A 16,384-nucleotide genomic window follows, 5' to 3' on the forward strand; every position below is an offset into this window, starting at 1 on the left:
GAGTGTATTTAGCCAAAAATAGCAGCGAGGCGTTGTAAGCTTGTAAATCGGCTATATTTGGCAAAGAGGTTTCTTGAGGGAAAAGAAGAGCAGACTAAGTATTTGACATTGCGGCGCTGTCTAAGAAATCTACAGTATGAACATTTTTAATCTGCAACACAATTCTATGCAATATGTAGTGGGGTTCCCTGCTTCGTGTCTCTCTCAGCTAAGGGGTCCTTGGCCTGAAAACGTTGAAGACCCCTGGTATATAGGGTTTAAGTGGTTAAACTTGATATTGACGCTGCTGCAGCAGCAGTAGGCCTGTAGGTCAGTGAAGAGAATGTGCTTCTTCCTGAACCACTGCCAGAGCAGAGCTACAGTGTAAGAACATGCACACTAGAGAGCAGTCTGTGCCCTCGCTCTGCAGCCGCACTCGGTGATCCTCCTTCTGCTTTCCACTTCACATCACCCACCATATGTACGTTACTGTATATATGTCGCAGGATACAGCAATCACAACATCTGCTAGTGCACGCATTCACACAAGGAATACCAGAGAAAAATAGGCATGACATACCTCAAAATGGCCTTGTATTTAAGGAACATTTCACATTACATGAAAACACAGTGAGGGATATTGTATGTGTTCATGTCCGTTGGAGACAACAACAACACCAAAAGCCCCGGTGTGGTGATTTTTCAACAAGGCTATTTTAGAGTGCATTTTGATTTAAATGTGTAAGGCAAAGGCGTTTGCTGTCTCATGTATGCCCCCACTCAGTGAAAGGAGCTAGCGCTCTTGCATGACAGCCAAAGATTGTGAAGCAGTGAGAAGCATAGCTATAGATCGTTGACGCTCTACTTTGTTTACTTGGATGGTGCACAAATAATCATATAATCATTATGAAAATATGCCATCTGATTAAAATGCAGGAGAAAAAAATCTATTTACAGAAAAAGAAACGGGGGTGGGGGTGGGGGGGGGGGGAGAGAAAGCAACTACAGCATTGATTGCGAGCCAACACAGTGAATAACATACATGAGAATTTAAGATAGAGAAAATGGTCTGAAATTCAGATAAGGTTCTGACCAGCTTAAACATTGGAAATGAGGTGCAGATATCGCACTGCCCCTTTTTATTTATTTATTTATTTTCCGTTAGACACACTGCAGAGACACACAAGCAAACGCTCTCCAGTCTAACAGCAGAAGAATTGCATCTCTTATCATTCATCCTCTCTCAAAGGCTTTTTCACACACTCAGAGCATTTTACTGTGAATAGCAGTTCATTTATTTAAACATTTTTTTGTAGTTTACAAAAGAACTAGAATAGCATCTTGCATCATTTTTTTTCCTCCACTCTTGCATTTCTGTTTTAAACATATCTTACACGTACTTTTATCTTTACATTTTTTTAAATCCAACTGAAACATATACATATATATATTTATATATTTTTTGTATCTTTTAAATGTTTGTTTGTCATTGTCAAATGTTGTGTTTGCCACATAGAAATAGTTTGTTGTTGTGTCCCCAGTTTGATTCTTAGACAATGTTAGAATGTCCTGAAGTGGAAAGAAACATTAAAGCTCAAATATCCATCCTTTTGTGAGAGAAAAGCCTCATGGCCCCACAACATATTCCTATTGGTGTTTCTGTAGAAAGTAAACAGGTCCGAGTGTCAGGTCCCGATCTGGCCCTGTATGGCCTCTTCCAGCCAGCAGTAAATCCACTGTAGTAGACTCACACCCATAAAGCCCACTCCTTCCGTCCAGGAAATAAAGCAGCACAGTGAGACGCAGTGTAAAAAGTGTCCAAAGGATCCCTCTATTCCATGTGTCCCATAATACCCCTGCCCCCTCCTCCCCAATATATCCAAAAAAGGGCTTTATATCCAGATAAACACAGGTAAACGCACATACTCACAAAGCAAGGGTCACACTTCACATTCCCGAGAAGGTTGCTGCTGACAGGTACATGAGCCATATTCGTTGATGATGACCAGGGCTCCCTCAATGTGGTTGGGTTTATAGTCAACATAGTATTCCGGTGTGGAAATGGCAGCCATCTGCTGCATGCTCTGCTTCTGCTTCTGTTTACGGCGCTGGCTGCTGAAGCACTGCCTCAATTGTCTTATTCCGGCCGGAAAGCACTTCCAGGCCACGTAGAGCATCAGCACCACGATGAGGAAGGAGAAGATGAGTGCCATGGTGCCCGTCACCACTTTGTGGATCTGCATGGTGCTCTCCAGGTCGTCGTGGCCCACTGTGACAGTGAAAGAGCCAGTGACCACTTCTCCACCCTCACCCTCATATGGGTTGGGCGTCACTGGGCCTAGGAGCACTGGGCCACCGTGGGCTCGGTCTCTGGTGGAGGCAAACGGGCCTGCCGTAGTTACCCCCATGGGTGGATCCTCGCACAGCTGAAAGGCGTACACAGCGTCCAGCACGTCCTCTCCCTGCGCCATGTCCGGGCTTGAACACAGTAACGAGCTGTCATGCTGGCCACGGAACGCGCTCAGCCAGGAGGCCAAGGCGCACACGTTGCGGCTGCATTCCCACTCGTTGCCCGCCAGCGTGATGCTCTCCAGGGAGGACCACGAGTCCAGGATGCGCTGGTCCACAGAGGTCAGCCGATTAGAGTCCAGCATGAGCACCTTGAGGTTGGGCGCACTCTCAAAAACGTGGGGCTCGACGTACTCGATTTCATTGGCCGACAGGTCAATCTTCTCCAGGAAATGCCAGGTCCAGTCCAAGGTGCTGACCACAATAGTAGCAAGATTGTTGTGCATATATAGAGTACGCAAGGAGATGAGGCGGGGGAAGTGGGCCAGGTTGACTTTAACCAGCTCATTGTGTTCCAGATGCAACTCAGTCAGCTTGAACAGCCCAGCAAAGGAGTTCCGTGCCAGGCTCTGCAGTTGGTTGTAGCCCAGGTCTAGAAACTGCATGCTCCTGCAGTCTTGAAAAATCCGCACAGGCACGAACTTGAGGGCATTGTAGCGCAAATGCAAATTGGTAAGCTTTCTAAGGCCGTGGAACAGGTCTGGCTCGATAGCCTGCAGTCTGTTGTAGGATAGGTCCAGAATACGAAGATTTGGGAGGGGCTTGAAAGTACCGTTGGGCAGACTTTCGATCCGGTTGCTGCTCAGATCTAGCTCTTTGACCCGCCGTAGTCTGTCAAAGGCGCCCTCCTCTACTATGTCAATGTTGTTATGATCTAGGTAGAGCCAGGTGAGCTGTGACAGGCCAGCAAAATGGCCCTCACGCAGCTCTGTCAGGTTGTTCTCTCTCATGGACAGGCCCATGGCGCTGCTCAAGTTGCGAGGGATGTCTGTGAGGTTTAGCCCCTCGCAGTACAGCAGCTTGCTGTCGCAGCGGCACAGCCTCGGACAGACACCCTCTGCCAGCGAAACCATCCTCAGGAAAATGCCCAGTGAACACAGTATCAACCCGGGGGGCTTCCTCAGTGGCCACTTTAAGTACAGCCCAATTAGAAGGAAATCCATTAGCATAAATATCCAGGGATGGTGCCGAGAGAATGTCCATTGAATCGCTCTGGATATTATTTTGGCACCTTTCACATCGTAATTAATTGGCTCTCGGTCGCAAAAATGCTCAATCTTTTCACTTGTCCTTAGTTCCCCTGCTATTTTGTTGTGAAAGGCAAAATTATGATTATATTATGTATTTATTCTTACAAAGTAGGAATCCTTGTTGGAAAAAAACAAAAATAGAGAACATTAAGAGGCAAGTCTCTTTGCTCATGTTAGATATCAAACGGCGTGTGGAGAGCAGAGGGGGTGAAAAAGCTGTCTTCATTCAGCGACCTCACATGAAAAGATTCCTACTCACCCCTATCCAGAGGCTGACAACCTCCATTCAGCGGCTCCCTTTGTGCCCTAACACTAATTATGTGCGAATCTAAAAAAGACCCCAGTGTGGTACAAATTTGCCCCCCCCTCCCTTCTCTCTTTTCAGTGGACACCAGATCCTTGGCAGGCTTACAATGTCTTAGTTCTCCTCGAGTGAAAGAGCCAGAAAGAGAAGGAATCCAAGTAGCTTTCAGCGAGGTGGTAGGAAGTGCAAGTTCCCGTCTGCATGCATGAGCACTGTCTGCTTTCTCTTGCTCCTCCGCAGTCCTCTGCTGCAATGATCAGAGGAGGGCACAGAGAACCAGGGAGTGAAGAAGAAAAAAAAAATACAAAGGAAAAATCTTTTGAAAAATCAGGATCGCTGTTTTCTCCTCCCCTTTCTGCTTAAAGTTTAAGCCGATCTGTCAACGCAATTTAACGTCCGTCACATAAAGCAGTCACTGACCTGTAAGGTTTACATCCATTCAAGCGGCTCATCATTCTTTCAGTGGCTGACGTTTCAGAAGGGGGAAAAAAAACAGAGAGAGAAGGACCAGAAAAAAATAAAGAGAGGGTTCTTTTTTTGCTAGTGGTATTCCTTGTTTTAATGTCTCATCTCTGGTAAATCATCCGTTGCCTCCCCCACCGGCTCGTGACTCCTGTCCATCCCCTGGCTCTCGGGGTGCTTTCAGAGGCTGCTGTGGGCTGGAGGCAGCAGGCAGGGAAGGGGCGGTCAGTGTGGGAAGAGGAAAGGAAGGCTGGATCCCTCGCAGCAGAACTAGTGCACTGACAGCGCATGCAGAAGCACCTTCTGTTCACTGAGTGTCGTAAGCCACTCACAATTCAGACTGGTCGCTCTCTCGCTCGTTCCCTCGCTCTCTTTCCCTTGATCGCTCACACACTTGTTCGTGCTGATCCCCTCCCCTCTCTCTCCCCCCTCCTCACTTCTCTTCCCTCCTCTCTTCTCTCTTGCTGTATTTTTTTTCACTCTCTCTCTCTCGGTCTCTCTCTCTCTCACTCTCCGTCTCTCTCTCACTATCCGTCTCCCTCTCACTCTTCGTCTCTCTCTCTCACTCTCTCTCTCTCTCTCTCTCTCTCTCTCTCTCTTTCTCTCTCTCTCTCTCGGTCTCTCTCTCTCCCTGACATTTACATATTCAAAAGGGGCTGGGCTTAAACCAGAAGCTTTAATGAAATCTCTCTCTGTCTGTCTCTCTATGTATATCTCTCTCTCTTTTTCTCTGCCCTACAGTATCTATCTATCTACAGTACCTCTATCTGTATCTCGTTAGTCTATCTCATTTTTGTGTCTCCGCCTCTCTCTCTCTTTTCATCTCTTTCTCTCCAGCTCTCCCTCTCTCTCCCAGTAATGAATTGATACGTATCATATATATGTTACTTGTGAGTTGCCAGAGAACAGTTTCCCACCGTCTTTGGTGATGCAGAATAATATTCCGGTATGGACTCAAGAGGTGTCCTATATCCACCTCAGTCCTCCAGCAGAGAACTGTGCCCAAGCATATTAAATAGTGAGAAGAGGCTGATTCTGCATAATGCATGATGCAGATGTAAAATAATGGAATAATGTCATCAAACGTGTGTGTGTGTGTGTGTGTGTGTGTGTGTGTGTGTGTGTGTGTGTGTGTGTGTGTGTGTGTGTGTGTGTGTGTGTATGTGTGTGTGTGTGTGTGTGTGTGTGTGTGCGCGCGCGTGTGTGTGCACGTGTCTGTGTGTATGTGTGTGTGTGTGTGTGTGTGTGTATGACAATTATTACACATGCCACATGACATTTAGCATTTAATCATTTTGTGTTTAATCATACTGACCAGCATACAAATGTGGCATTGTATATCATGGTCAATTAAAGCCTTGGCACACCATTCCAAATGCAGATATAATCTCTTGTGACTTACAGTAGCACTAGTGTATTGCATAAATATTCTCCTCTGGAAGTCCCCTCACTCCTAAGGAATCATTACTAGCCTTTTATCATGCAGTACAGTAGCTGTGACGATTCCATACATGACAGGAACATGCATTACTGTTTAGCAGCCAAGCTTTTTACCCCTTTATCTCCCCTGTTTTGTTCTGACAGATGCCATAACTCTGACAGCAAGCATTCATATATATTGTCCTGTGAAATAAGAGTTAACAATCAAAGGACAACTTAGTTTTTTTACAACAAGGGTTAATTTTTTTAGATTGTAATTAGAGAAAAGAAAAGATGAGTGTTAAAATGTTTTCATTTACTTATTAGTGATTTTAGTGATTTTAACGATTAAATTTACATGCATGCAATTGGCTAAATATGTATTTTTAGACACAATAAGCCCATTCCCAAGATGCATCGCAATCTTTCATGGGCAGATGTGACTTATAGGGGCTGGTGTAAATAGTAACAAACGGCTTATCGTGTCTAAAAAAAAAGACATATTTAGCCACTTGTACGCATGCCCCCACCCACTGAAATCAAAATACCAAAATCGCTAAAACAATTGAAAGCAGTAAATGAAAACATTTTAACACTCATCTTTTCTTTTCTCTAATTACAATCTAAAATATTAACCTTTGTTGTAAAAAAAAAAAAAAATCTGAAACCCTGTCTTCAGTAGTTGTCATGTAACATCCTAAAATATTACTCTCTAGACTATTCTTTCTTTTTTTTACTACAGTATTTAGCAATATTAATCACTCTTCTGGAGTGGTCCTTCTGCTTTATGGGTTGTTGAGCAGTGTTGTTTTTGACAGCTGAAAAGTTTTAGTTTTAGTCTAATTTTAGTTGACAAATAATGACTTGGTTGCTGCGACGCGTTGTGAGCTTGTAGATCTGCTATTTTCAGCACGCAACACCTAAACGTTTTAGTCTAGTTTTTATTATGTTGACGAAATTGTCAATATATTTAGTCTTAGTTTTAGTCATCACAGCTTAGTTTTTATTTCGTTTTTATTTCGTTTTTCGTCAGTGAAAAAAATGCAGTCGACAAACATTTTTCGTCATAGTTTTAGTCAACAAAATCAACACTGTTGTTGAGAACATATCCTGTCATAAGTGGCGTGGACATCTTTGTCCGTCAACAAACTGATACACTGTACAATGCATGTGTATAGCGGCAAATGAAGGACCACGTATGCAATGTGACCTTTGTCAAGGTTAAAGGAACCTGTCTACACATGTAATTGGAGTGTCCTTCAATATCTATTGGAGGGGGTATGGGTTGTCAGTTCTGTCATATTATTTTGAAGGTAGCACTCGTGTGCCCTGCAGCCCTTCTATTAAGTAAAATGTAGGCTATTATTACCATTGTCCCCAAGTCAGCAAAAGAGAAGGACTTTCCTCATGGGTGCATTGAAGTCAACTAAGAAATACATCTTGATAGCATGGATTGGACCAGCTGTAAGGTCCATTGGCTGCAGTCATTTTCTATTCACAGTGTTGGCCATAAATTGCACATGAACTGGCATTTTCCCTGTTAATGGTGTTATTTTTAGATTTAGCCTTTGTTTACATTTTATCCAAACGTCATTAAAACTTTATCAAACTTGCAGTACCTGAATAATTTAGTAAATGACTGACTCACATAATTGTGCAGTCAATTCTCATCGACATTTGAATTTTATTTGTCAACAAGTCAATATGTTTCTCTTACTGTATTTTCGTCTCTATTTTTCAAATCAGTGGATAAAGTGGATTAAAACACAACAATGATGTAACATTCACCGATAAATATCTACACAATGATATTAACCCATTTTGTGCCCCTGAAAGTAACGGATTAATATGTCCACAATGCCACCCTCAGGCTGCATTCACGACCGGTGTCTTATTTTGAAGGCCAGAAGTCCATAGCTTAAACACTTCCGGTTTGACGTCATCGCGTCATTCACAGGAAGCGGTCATCGTCCACACATGTGTTGTGTAATGGCGGAACGGAGCTTTTCAACATGTGTTATATAAGCGAGCATCTACTGCCATCCTCGCTTTGAAAGTGTTGTTTTGAGATAATGGACATTAAAGATGAGATTCCCCGTCTGCCTCAATGTTATGGGATTACTATTTTGTGCTCGTGGATCCGTGATGATGATAAATCAGCGAGGGAGATCGTCTCGGGACCTTCCGCGCATGTACCCGGTAGGATAACCGCCGTTACAGTAATATATTACTTTTCGCGAGACATCTCGCGATTGGCACTGCGAACATCAAAGGGAATTTCGCGAGACATCTCGGGAATGGCATTAAATCGGTTAAACATGTTGGAGTTTGTGCGTATTGATTTTCATGCCGTTCTGCAATGAATGGAATCAAAAAGGCGTGAAAATGGTCGTCAGTAATGTCAAGTACGATGTGAGTCATAGTCAATGGGCTTAACATGCCAGACCACCAATATGGATTTTTAACCCATAAGTGCACCGTACGGACACACAGGTCTTATGCATACTGTAGATACGCATTCACTTCTTCTTAGGCTCTTTTCCATGGCCGTCCTGGGGGTCATACAGAGATAAAGAAATACAATAATAAATTCATTCATACAATTTCCATTCCAATGTACTGGACAAGTTAAATGGCAAAAACAACAACTACTACTAGAAGTACAAGTGTGGTTGCCGTGACGCGAGTCACACTTGCAAATGAATTGTGTCTTACAATTTTGAAATTTCCCCATTCAAGTCCCCATTCAAGTCAATGGGGCAATTAATACATTAATTGCTATATAGGGAGATCTCTGTGTCAGTTTTTGTCCCTTTTATGCCCATATATGGACATCCCTCATCATCAATATTAAACCCATATCTTGTAATGACCATACTGTATATGAACATACTGTGTCAGTCTCATGTGGTCTATGATGTCAGACATCTATGATGTCAGTAACCCTATTTGGGAAAAGTTACATTTTTAATTAAAGTCAATGGAGAAAATTAATTCATGAATACATTAATATAAATGAAACTATTACTACTAGTAAGACACCTCAGGGCGACATGCGACCTTGCCCCAAAGGGGAAGGTTGCGCCAATTCTTGGCCATCTGGCCAGTGATGTATATCAGACCAGTTACCCATATATGGAGACCCCTGGTACCCATACAGTATATGGAGATCCAGTGTATATAGAACATCCCTTTTATGCCCATACATGGAGATCCCTGTCTGAACCAGCCACACAGATATGGGCTGTCTTCCTCCATATGTGGGCATTCCCATATGAAGTCCTGTTAGATATGGGCTTAATATTGATGACATCAGGGATCTCCATATATGGGCATAAAAGGGATTCTGTTAGAGTGGTTCCCATGACATCACAACATACAATCCCTTTTGGCCATCTGGCCATGTATATCAATGATATCAGGGATCTTCATATATGGGCATAAAAAGGATTCTGGGGAATACCCATATATGGACTTTTACATAGGTGATATCTCCTGTGATGTCACAGTGATGTGTCGGGAACCACAGTGTCAGGCGTGACCTACATACAGACAGAGATACACAGACAAGATGTGCCGGTTTTCATAGTAAACTTGTGACCTACGGTCGCATAATGTATCTCTTAGCAAAATGCAAGGGATCAATTCCCGATGAAGCCGGTCGATTTGACATATGGCCCAAGTGCGTGCCACCAAAACTGTGGGAGGAGTAGAGTGGCAAAAAAAATATCTAGGAGGGGAAAGAAAGATGGAAAGATGGATGGAATAAAGTCGGACAAGTACTATAGTCTGGTTGCCCTGCAGGGGCACACTAACAACATGAGTATGGTAAATGGAACCTGTTACAACTCAACTAACTTAGTCTAAATAAGCTGGCACTCAATATAACTGGAAAGTGACGGCAAGTAGGATGACATTTAGACAGATATACTGTACTGTGTGTGGAAGGCAGCAGGCCATCCCAACATTTTTAAACCAGGATTTATAGAATGCCAAATGTAGTGACAGGAAAGAGGACCTACTGTATGTGTGACAATCTCCATGACATGGGAGAAGAGAGAGAGAGAGAGAGAGAGAGAGAGAGAGAGAAGGGGGGGGGGGGAGAGAGAGAGAGAGAATATAACTTGGCCAAAAGTTGTGCAAGCTTTGGCCGACATATTTTCAGCTGAAAAGCGGTGATGCCACGTGTGAGGGTTTTTCCGTTGCAAATATGTCATTTTGTCAAGCGACACGGTTGTCTATACGTTCAATTATGTAGGTATGTCAATTGTCAAATGACCCGAAATGTTATTTTCAAATCTGCCAAGCTCATTCTGCAACTCCATTATGTCTGTGATTAGTTTTGGTGCAAGCTTTGGCGGCTCTCTCAGCTGAAACGTTTTCTTCTTTGCTGTCACGAGTTGTAGATAATGTCTGTGTATAATGACAGATGGAGAGCAATCGAGGAAAATATACAAAATGTTGGAAATTCATCATGCTTAATTTAGCCAATACCAATGAATATTAAAATGTCCCTTGATCAGAAATTGAGCCCAGAGTAATTGGCAGTTTCACATTGGCATGCAGGTGCTTTGCTATACTGAATGCAATCGCTTGTCTGGGGAGAACCAAAGCTATACTTACCTGAACCGCCTATCCAGGGTTAGGGTTAGAAAAACAGATGGAGGGATATTTTCTTAACCGATTAAAGGGAGAGAAAAGAAAAAAAAACTTTTTGATGAAACTTTTTGATTAATCACCCAATGGAAACATTCATAGATTTTTTTTTCATGCTCTTAAGCCAATAATTTGAAGACCAGCAGTGGTTCCATATGGAGACACAAAGAGCCCTCTTTGTTCCCTATGGAGACACAAAGTATTGGCTTAGAAATTGACAACAAAAACAAAAGAATAAGCCCTTTAAATGTATTTGTTTGACAACTAGCAAAGAGTCAGCATGGAGCTAGCCTCGCGTAGCCAGGCTTACTCATCTGCGAAGAGAAAAGCCTGGTGAAAATATGAGGCAGAGACCGTTCTAGGAAGTGGGGCTGAATTTTCCCGGAAGGAAAAAATCTGGTCTATGTCTCCTGCTCCGTCAGTTGTGCTCGCAATAAACAATATACAAACAAAAACATTGATTCAGGCGATGTTACACCTATTAAGAGCGAGTTAAGAGCTACAATATTGTGTTTGTTTCGCTGGGGAATGTAAACAGACCGTACCGTATGACTTCCAGTGATGGGCAGTAGCGAGCTACAAGTAGCGACGCTACATAGCTTAACTGCATTTCTCAGTAGCTCCACAGTAGCGCAGCTCCTTTTGAACCAAATAGCTTTTTCTGTAGCGTAGATATTTTTAGACCCCAGTAGTGACGTAGCCTCCAACAAAAGCTACACATTACTATCCTGGCGAAAATTTACTGCTAAATAAAGTTTGTGAGGAAAATAATTCCCAAAAGATCCCCAAACATGTTCTGCGCAGCACTGCTTTCACTTCATTCAACGAACCTCCTCAACGAACACAAGTCAGTGCACTCTTTTGTCCACAGCTAACTAATGACAGCTGAAGTGGCAATTTAAGGACCTTTTAGACATTTTTTATACCTAAAAGAAATATAAATAAAAGACCAAACTGCATCAACTATAAAAACTGGTCAAACATTGGCCAAATTGACAATATTGTAAAAGAGGCACAAATTGTGAAAATGGCATATCTACAAGCTTGAAACGCTCGTGTTCCGAGGCATTGTGAGCTTGATCTGCTATTTTCACAATATTTATTGGTGGAACAGAGTGAAACTAAATGTAATGACTCAACTCCTAATTCCAATTGCTTGTCAGGGTGGGGTCCCCAGTTCAAATATGATTTTTTTTTTTTTTTTTTTTTTGGTATGGTCTCAGCCTGAAGAGGTACACATTTAATTTAAAAAGTAAATGAAAGGATAACACAAAAAGCCAGACATGAGGGCTTGGGTTAGGGTTAGGTTTTATAATAATTATTATATCATTATTTTATAATATACCAGTTGTATAATAATCAATCGAACTGAGCATTTTTTGCCTGCCTATTTGTTTGGTCGAAAGTTGTACTTGATCATGAAGTTGATTTAAAAAAAAATATATATAAAGCTTTGTTGTAGTAAGCTACTTTTGCCGTGTAGCTTGTAGCTTGTTTGCTACATTTCTCTGGGGATAGCTTCGCTGTAGCTTAAGCTATATTTCATCAAGAGTAGCTTGTAGCTTAGCTTACTACATTTTCCAAGTAGCTTGCCCATCACTGATGACTTCCGTTAAATGCAGCACTTCTGCTACAATAGAAATCTTGGAACCAACCGGAAGGCATATTGTGGCCAGGGTGGCATGGAACAAGATTTAGAGCGGACTCAGATCATTGGGGTTCAGGTGTACACCCTGTAGGGCCTACAACCAATCATTGAATACTTATGCCAATAAGCCCTTCCACTGCATTGCACTTTGATCTTGCTTGGCATGTTTATGTAACCATGCCGATACTCCAGGTTATTGATTTATTTATTTATGCACAGAACCATTCTATCATGCCATGGAAAAGCTTTCATTTTTACCTTTATCTGTATTCGAAACTGGGATCTTTGAGCTGTTCCTGCCTTCATGTCTGTTCTGTAGATTAGAACTGAAAGATCTGCAACCAAAAGGATTTTATTTAATGCAGTGATGTTTCAAACAACACAGGGTCTTCTGGCTGCCTGAATGCATGCACACACACACACATACGCACATACCGGTACGCACATACGCGCACACACACACACACACACACACACACACACACACACACACACACACACACACACACACACACACACACACACACACACACACACACACACACACACACACACACACGCTTACCTGGATGATAAATACAGATATGGATCTTTGAAAGATAACCTTGATTTGTTCCTTCAGTCTAACTCATTTCTGCTTACACGGTCAAAACATTTCTATGCACAAACCATATCTGCATACTAATTGTTTTACTTTTTCTTTTATGACTCTATGTTCTCTAGTCTGAGGGTGGTAAACATTAATGTTTATCAGCAGTGCAACTGAGCAGTTCACACATAAAAGAAATCACACCAGTGTGAACTGAGTGGTGGTGTCCATTCATTTCAAGATGACTGTGTGTGTGTGTGTGTGTGTGTGTGTGTGTGTGTGTGTGTGTGTGTGTGTGTGTGTGTGTGTGTGTGTGTGTGTGTGTGTGTGTGTGTGTGTGTGTATGTGTGCACACACGTGCGTGCGTGAGTGTGTGCGTGCGTGCGTGTGTCCGTCCATGCATGCATGTACATTTCAAGGCTGCTCAACAGCACCTCTCTGGTCACCCAGCGGTATTGCAGGCCAGGCTCCAGACACACATACACGCATAGACACAAGCATAGCTACACACACGGTCACGCTAAGGAGACGGTGTGACCGCTGCTCAACAAACGGCAGCACAGTTGTTATAGATTGCGCTACTGCATTAAAAAGGTGGGCTTGAAGCTTAGTTATTCCAGAACAATGATGATTTGAAACTTTCTCAGAGAATCTCCAAAACTGTGGTTTCTAACATGCTAAAACTGGACAGTCCACACCAAGGCGACAGGCGACGAGATCATTTACTGTACCAATGTCCATCCCTATTTCCGTTCAACATATCAACATATTATTGTATTCTCTTACTATAAAAATAAAATAATAAATAGCTATATGCTCTCCCTTACTTTCTCTCAATTACTCGCTCTCTTTTTCTCTCTCCCTTTCTCCGTCTCTCACAGGCAGGTGGGCGCGGTTGAAATATATATATATAAAAAAAAGACAGGCCCACGCATCACTAGTGCATTTGTGTGTGTGCAGTATATTTGCTTAGACAGAGAGGAAGGCGAGATGAACATGAGAGAGAGGAAAAGCACAACCTTCATTTTCTATTAATTACACTGAATGTTGGTCTTCAACATACTGTCCGTGTGTGTTTGTGTGTGTCTGTGTGTGCGTGTGTCTGTGTGTGTGCGTGCGTGCGTGCGTGCGTGCCGTGCGTGTGATTAATATGTTGAAACTCTTGCAACTCAATCGACAGAGAGGAAGGCGAGATGAACATGAGAGAGAGAGGAAAAGCACAACCTTCATTTTCTATTAATTACACTGAATGTTGGTCTTCAACATACTGTCCGTGTGTGTTTGTGTGTGCGTGTGTCTGTGTGTGTGCGTGCGTGCGTGCGTGTGATTAATACGTCGAAACTCTTGCGACTCAATCAGCCAGCATCCACCGACCTGCAACAGGGTGATTCAGACTGCAGACCACAGCACCAATGTTATTGCATTTTACTGTCTATGGCTGTCTAGATACTCTCTCAGGTCTATATCCAAATAAAGGGAAGTGGGATGTATAATATGTGTTTGCCGGTTAGATACAGGTATGGCTGACATTAGTCAAACTTGCACACTGTTAGCAGAATATTGCTGACACACCCACATCCACTGCAAATGTTTTGGCTCGCAGTACTTGGGAATCTCGGCGCTGATGAGATATTTCATTAGTGCCTGTGTGGAACTCACTGCACTGGGTAGTTATCTGGAGAGAGTGTTTAGAGGGGTGTTCTGCAAAGCATATCGGAATTTTGTAGGCTGATATTTGTTTGAATTTCTTTTGCCTCTTGCTCCATGCCAAACATTGGGGATGTTTTAATTCAGAGAGAGAGAGAGAGAGAGAGAGAGAGAGAGAGAGAGAGAGAGAGAGAGAGAGAGAGAGAGAGAGAGAGAGAGAGAGAGGTACAGTCAGAGGGTGCGTGCTTCTGTGTTGTGCATCATCTCAGTCAGTTGACTCAGTCCTACCTTACAATCAGCCCTTGTGGAAAACCAAAGAAACTGATATTCTCTTTAATGAATCACAGAAATCAGCAGAAAATGCTGTTGCTATGGTTGCAGTTGCAGTGAGTCATTGTCCACCCTTCATCCATATCCTCCATGAAATCCACCCCATTAGCTGTCTTTCTTTCTTTCTTTCTTTCTTTCTTTCTTTCTTTCTTTCTTTCTTTCTTTCTTTTGTTTCTTTCTTTCTTTCTATCTTGGTGCTGGTGGTGGTTGTGACTATGAGTCAAACACATAGCACACACAAACTGCCCAACCGTGAACACCTTTCAGCCGGGGGCATGCAGGTCCTGATAGGCAAAAAAAGAGAAGTTCCAAGATAATCGGCAATCAATAGGTGTCTTTCCACTGCAAGGTGGAACCAGAACTCTCAGGAACCTGAACCTATTTTTTTGGTTCTGGTTTTGTTTCCATTGTGTACGGCCCGGTTTCAGACAAGGTTCCTGGAACCTTTTTTCAGTCCTGCTCCTGAGCTAGAACTAAACTTGAGTTCTGGGAACCTATGGGCGGGGCCAGGAGCGCACCTGCTCTCAATTGGTCGAGCGGAGGTGACGACACCGAGGAGAATGGGGAGAAATTTCTCTCAACACATCAGCGTCATTTTTAAAATCCTATTCCGACAGACAGAAACACATACACAGAAACAGTATGGACGCGACGCCAGACAACAGCCACGACACATTGGTCAAGTGAATGTGATGATGTACTGGCTCTTATTTGTGTCTGAGGAGAAGAAAATATCCAGAAGGAGCTAGAAGGATCCGTTCTAAATGAAAGAATTTTCAAACAAAGCCTGTTGTCTTTCTGAAATGGGCGTCGAGCACACAACCTGCTTCCTGTGTGTGTGTGCGTGCGTGCGAGCGAAAGAGAGACGCTTTTTTCTCCCTAGGCTAGAGCACAGGCAGCGTACCGACCAAACGCTCAGTACAGTTATATAGCAGTTTGTTTGAACGTTCTATTGTTATTTTTTATCCAGAAATAGGTTATGTAGTAACCTAAAAATAGACGTATTTATTACATACAGCTGCTATTTTAGATGTTAGATTCACGAATGTGCTGCTGTTCAAACGACCTGTTGTCTCAGCCAAAGCAGGCTGACCAGTGGACCTTCCCGGTTGGGTCTGTTTATATGGAAACAGAAGCAGAACTTGGTTCCGGAACATCACAGGTTCTGGAAAGTTCTTGGTTCTGGAAAGTTCTAGTTCTGGGTCGGCCCTACAGTGGAAAGATGCCTATTGTAATGTGTTGGGAGCTTGTAGATTGGCCATGTGCACTGTTCATCATACGACTAATGAGCCAAGGGCTTAAGTGGTTAAAAGTGTTAATGTCATTGTCATGTAACTAATGGGACTTGCATTGTCAAACATTCACCTAGTGGCCAGTTTCAACCTCCCACCAACCACTCAGGATTAAAAGAATGCTGGGATTGATTTGGCAGTCTTCAATGGCCTGTAAGATAACATGCTATGGATTTTTGGAATAGCTGTTGGACTAGTACTAAGCAGCAGTTTAGTCATTGTATTTTCATTTGATTTTTAAATGTATCATCATTAAAGATTTATTTTTGAGCTCTGCACCAATTCGAAGCCCTATGCAAGGAATTATTCTTTGCAAAAAATGAATCCGATTTTTTAGGGCTTAAACATACTCAAAAGGTTGTAAAACATTGCACACTCATCACACGTGGCGATAACATCAGTATTTTAGTCCCAAAAAGGGGTGTGGCTTAACGGCTCAATCCTGCTCCCTACTAAATG

General features: G+C 42.8%; 2 protein-coding genes across 5 annotated transcripts in view; one reads left to right on the forward strand and one right to left on the reverse strand.

Moving 5' to 3' along the window:
• ctnna2 (catenin (cadherin-associated protein), alpha 2) overlaps positions 1-16,384 on the forward strand; it is a gene marked incomplete at both ends in the record, with an annotated part of 480,574 nt that overhangs the window by 292,460 nt on the left and 171,730 nt on the right. The gene's annotated exons all lie outside the window — the stretch shown is intronic.
• lrrtm1 (leucine rich repeat transmembrane neuronal 1) lies at positions 1,920-3,497 on the reverse strand (the record flags this gene model as incomplete). Its single annotated transcript, XM_080721888.1, has 1 exon — positions 1,920-3,497. The coding sequence occupies one exon, from the start codon at positions 3,495-3,497 to the stop codon at positions 1,920-1,922; it is 1,578 nt and encodes a 525-aa protein (XP_080578014.1).

The sequence above is a fragment of the Nannobrachium achirus genome, assembly GCF_963921795.1.
Source record: "Nannobrachium achirus genome assembly, chromosome: 3".
Taxonomy (NCBI): Eukaryota; Metazoa; Chordata; class Actinopteri; order Myctophiformes; family Myctophidae; genus Nannobrachium; species Nannobrachium achirus.